This window comes from Pollicipes pollicipes, unplaced genomic scaffold, assembly GCF_011947565.3.
Source record: "Pollicipes pollicipes isolate AB1234 unplaced genomic scaffold, Ppol_2.1 Scaffold_4219;HRSCAF=4965_pilon_pilon_pilon, whole genome shotgun sequence".
NCBI lineage: Eukaryota > Metazoa > Arthropoda > Thecostraca > Pollicipedomorpha > Pollicipedidae > Pollicipes > Pollicipes pollicipes.
In genome coordinates, this window is record NW_023596448.1 from 17,843,391 (window position 1) to 17,848,886 (window position 5,496).

At 47.8% G+C, this 5,496-nt stretch overlaps 1 protein-coding gene across 1 annotated transcript; it reads left to right on the forward strand.

The window, feature by feature from the left end:
- Positions 1-9: 9 nt before the first annotated feature.
- Positions 10-1,643, forward strand: LOC119095626 (uncharacterized; the record flags this gene model as incomplete). Its single annotated transcript, XM_037218484.1, is given in 2 exon segments — positions 10-264; positions 1,093-1,643. Coding segments are annotated over 2 exon segments (483 nt in total), but the record flags the coding sequence as incomplete, so codon positions are not given.
- Positions 1,644-5,496: the final 3,853 nt, after the last annotated feature.

Sequence of the window (5,496 nt, forward strand, 5' to 3'; positions counted from 1 at the left end):
TCACCTCAGGCGATGCTGCGCGACCAGCTCAAGTTTGGCCTGAACACGGTGGAGGATGGCCTGGTCTCCCAGTTGCTCTCTGACCAGGCCAGAAAAAGCCTGGCTCCCACGCAAGGCATCCACAAGTACTGGGTCAAGTGCTACCCGCTGTACTCTGTGCTGCTGGCTCTCAACCGCACGTCGGTGGACTTCTTCAGCCTGGATGTGGAGGGAACCGAGATGGGAATTCTTGCCTACATGCCCTGGCACTTGGTTGACATTAAGGTGAGCGTTTCCGTGCCCGCGGCGGTTGCACTGCGGAAATCGGGTTCGCTGAGCATTGCGCCGGCTGTGTGCTGTTGACGACTTCTGTTCGGCATGATAAGCTCAGACTTGCTACGCTGACAGGAGACAGCTAACGACCTTCGGTGTACCAGAGGGTACTGGGCAAATGACGTCATCAAAGAAGCACATCATCACACGCCACCGCGGGGCAAAGCATATCTTGACCACTCGCGATCAAGAGCACAGTTTGAAATGCCGAGTATTGGCAATACAAGTGTTTGCTTGACAATGTTGTTGAACCAGAACCACCTGAGACCTTGAAGGTCGATAAGTGTCCAGTGAGCATCAGAATATTGAACAAAATATCGGAAAACCCGAAGTTCAGAGTCTTTTTGTTTACATCGACTTTTGTGCGCGTTCAAGTGTCTAACGCCCGTAAGTCATCTTATTTCCTGTCGCCGACAAGCTTTTCTTTTCTCTGTTGTCAATGTAAGCAAACACCATGACGCGGAAGACCCGTGTCATCCCGACCCTCGCGTGCCCAGTTGCTGTTGTCGATCGTCCTTGGTGAGATCAATATTGAGCGCTGTCTTTGAGGTGCACACCTACATGGTTCGTCACCCTAGGTGGGGTGCACAGCTACATGGTTCATCACCCGAGTGGTCAGATGCCCAGCACTCTTCCAACTGAGCTACGGGGTGAAAGGGGCGGCGGAAGCATGACAACGTCCACCCACTAGGTCTCAGCTACATGACCTCGGTGCCCGGTCAGTAACTTTGATCTTTGCTTCAATCCGCCGCGTCTCTGACAGCGGCCCGTCCCTTTCAGATATTGCTGGTTGAGAACTTCCTCTCCTACTTCTGGAACCCGCAGACAGACCTCATGCGCTGGCTCATGGAGTCTCACGGCTACCTGGCGATGCGGCTCCAGCACGACTGGCTGTTCGTGCGACGCGACTGCGAGTATGCCAAAGACGCCGAGGACATCATCCGCAGGCTGCGGCACCAGATAGCCGTGTCGAAAGAAAACAAGGTCACGGATCCGTTCAACGACTGAGAAAACAAAGTCACTGATCCGTTCAACGACTGACGCCAGGATGTGACACCGTACCAAAAGGGACATTCGGGGCTGCTCAGGGCCCGCTGTCTTAACCCGTCTAACGCGCAGCAGCTCTAGGGGGAGGGAGGCTTAGCTTCTATGCCCATAAGACTTGGCTTTTACGCCCAGTCTGGGGTTGCGAAGGGCACGATTGAAAAGTGTATTTCTGCCTCCGATCACATTTGCAGCAACCTAAATTGCCATCTGAAGTCAAATATGTCGGAAACCGTTTGATATGTATATATATATATATATATATATATATATATATATATATATATATATATATATATATATATATATATATATATATATATACGTATCTATCAATGCAATACACCACGCCAAATAAAGATAAAAGTGCCATGCGTTACAAACATTATACAGATTTTCGTTTTGGGAAGCTTCATTTCCATTAAAGTAGCATTTACTGACCATGCCAAAAGGCCCGGTGGTCAGGACACAGATCATAGTGCATGAGTTGTCGACACAGCGGGCTTAAAACCGGTAAGCACGTCGGTTCGTTTCAAACCTAAGACGCCGCATGCACCGATAAATGTGAGAACATGTTCAGTCAGCGGCCGCATCACAATCATAAATGAGCCGGAACAAACCCCATGCACTATCCCACAACTTACTAGGACAATACCAGTGTTGGAGAAAAAGGTCTTACAGGGTTCAATCCATACATATAAATCGCTCTCCACCGGTTTGCTCTCATTTGTACACTCTTTGTTGTAACAAACCGCGTTATGTCAAGTTGAGAATTGCTATGCGGTTTCATATCATAACTAAAGCCGGTGTCTATTACTGCAGTGTTTGAAACTAATTCCGTAGCTTTGCATAATGCTCAAAATTCAGATTTCTAGCAGTCACTTCCAATGCGCCTAGGAAATTTGCACTCTCCATTACAGAACTACCAGCCAGAAATCTGTGAAACCTACTTCATTGCCTAGGTTATATGAGTGGCAGGTCAATGTCCGCGTGTAACGAGCTGTGCTTAGTGAGACTAACTGATTGATTGAGGTGCACTTGGGTAGTCCCGAATCAGCTATGCGCTGCTACAACCCATCGTCAGTAGATAAATGGATGGCTCATAGGTCATCACGGCAGAGACTGCCATAAAAAATAGATGCTCCGGAACACACATAAATGCACACTAGTGACGTCCTGGCCGGAAAACAGGTCATGACGTCCTCAGATGTTCCACGAGATAAGTCATGATTTTGTAAAGAGACGACTGGGGAAGTCCGGGAGTTCTGAAGTTTCCTTAGGTATCTTTGGTGCGTGAATAGAAAAGCGTCTTTTTCCCCATGTCAGTGCGCGACCCAGGCACAAACAGATCACTGCCCTGTCTCATGGGTAGACAACGCACTTCAGCCGCAGTGAAGGCCATACGAGCAAATTAGTCAGGCTCGCCCGAATGCAGGATCATGTGGGGGAGTGAAGCGGTGTGGCAACTGCATAAATCTGCAGCGGACAGCCACCCAAGCCTCTAATGTTGGTCCGACACACCATCGATTTTCTGGCGGCCGAAAGTGAGTTTTGAAGCAAAGCTTGACACTTTTGAATCCTGGACATATTGTGCTGTGAGCCGTTGCCATGCTCTGATATGCAATAATGGACCGGCGGCAGAACCGAGGCGTTTACCACGGTTATCAGGAGGCTGGCAGGCAGGCTGAGCAACAGATGTGATGACCAGCTAAAATATCAAAACAGCGTTTACTAACATGCGAAACGTGAGAGCTCCAACGAAGATTGTGATCAGAGACAATGAGGACATTTTTATTGGCGAGAGATTTGAATAAGTAGATTGGTTGTTTTTCGGATTTCAGGTGTTGCCAGTTTTTGCTACATGACGATTTCCTTGTGTTGAACAACCATTCTGATTTTTCCATGCCACTTTTTAGCATCAAAATCGCGACTTTTCAAAAGAGGCATTCGAATATGCTACATATCAACAACACCTACTGCATTTGTTCGCTAGCCTGTTGTTGTTGCGGGTGTATTAACAAAACCCGCAACATTTATTCGCTAACCCGTTGTTGTGGGTGTATCCACCTACAGCACATCATGTGTTCCAGTTATGGACCTATGACCTCAATGACTACAGATCACGTACACGTGAAAAGGCGTGAGATGTTTGTTGCATTAACTCGCAATTACCCATTACAATACTCCGCATTTTCACAGCACGCGGCGCCAGTATCTCATTGTAGCGGCAGTGAGCCACTCACTTGAACACCGCTGTTCCGATCATGGCAACCGTAGGATGTCCGGTACAGGAGGGGCGGGATGTCCGGACCAAGAGTCCAAGACAGGGGCGGCCGTCGAGCACAGGAAAGGCTGCGTGTCCGACACTGGACCGGCCGCGTGCCAGCACATGAGATGCCGAATGTCCGAGACAGGAGCAGCCGTCCAACACTAAGACGACCGTGTTTCCGGCACAGAAGACGGGCGGCGTGTCCGGCGGAGAAGGGGCCGCATTTCCGACATAGGAGGGACCGCATGTCACGCAATGAATGCATCTTCCTTAGGCTCGAAATACCATGGGGAGAAGTCGCATCGATACCCCGCCCCCCCCCGCCCCCTTATCAGTCCGCGTTAAGAAAAACAGCGAATCAGGGCAAGAGATAATGAATGAGCCATGACCAAATGTCATGATTGGCATGCTCATCATGCAGGTAGGATTTTCACTCGTGCATTTCCGATGACATTACCCTGCATGCGTGACATCTCAATGCACGGTTCAGCTAACACAAACAAAAAGCCCCCTAGATTGGCAGGGCTTTCCAAAGTTATGCACTTTGCACTACTGTATCTCTCAAGCCGTAAATCTATCACTTAGAATGGTTTTATAAGTACCTGAGACTGACGGTATTACCGAAGTAGGCCTTTCATTTCCTAACGCGGTCTCAATCACCAGAGTGTAGTATGAAATCAATACAATACTGACTGGCCTCGTGGCACGCTTGAGACACTCGCCAACCCGGCAATGTCTTTCAACCGCCAACCCGGCAATGTCTGACACGCAAGAACACGCGGCTTCTGGCTGAGTTATGGGAAGACTTGGCGGGCTTCTGGAAGTCAAATGTTTTAACCGTCAAAGTAGGGTATTTTTGTTATTCTTCAAGTTTCAAAATCATCCAAAAACTACGCTGTGATACAGAACGCAAAGCAATTATGACAAGGATTATTTGCGCAGCAAGAACACCAGCGGCAGAAAAAAAGCTGGCAGACGTGATACACCAGCAAACTAAGGTGATGAAATTGAACAGTTTTGAACGAACTGTTCAATTGTACTGAAATTGAGCAGTTTGCACACCTCACCTCACCCCAGTCAACTCAAGTTTTGAAAATTAGGCCGTATTTCACTGAGGAGCAGAAACGTTGGTCCTTCAAATATACGCTACTACACACTGCCCTTGGTTGTTATTTTGACCGCGTGGCGCACTCAAACGGTTTTGGTTCACACACAGACCATGTCTCACAAGTCACAATCAATATTAATGTTTAATTAAACGGATGGGAAATTGTGAACTCTCCGTTGCCCTTGTCTTACTCGCTTGTCAAGACAGCCCGCAGCGACTAATGTATCAAATGCGTCACAGCTGTCGAAGCTATGAACATCGTGGCATAGAGCTTGTGCATCTATGTCTGAAGATACAATTTACTGCCACGACCACAGGGCGCTTACAAGTAATGCTTTCTTCTCTCGGTGTGATGATTGTTTTCTGTCAGCATCTGACTAACTAACGACATCTGACTCTAACTAGTGCCTTTGTTTTGTCTACCTTGCCCATTTCCTCGAAAATTCTCCGTATGTGTGCAATTCTATGTAAGCGATTACATCAGCATGTGACGTCAATGAGGGATTCGATGAAAATGGAAAGTTGCGGTTAATCGGGCTATGCCAATAGTAAAAAGAGTTCCTGGACATCCTTTTCGTATTTTTTGTTGTTGTCATTAAGGTATTTCTGCAGCATGGAGCTATATGTCTCGTTTTTGTGGCATTGCTCAAGGACAGTGATATGACGAGATAGGGCGAATGTCCGCAGACCACATATTTTTTTATTATCCCCGTTTTTACACAGCATGCCATAAACGGCGCGTCGATGGCTGTGCGGTGGAGAA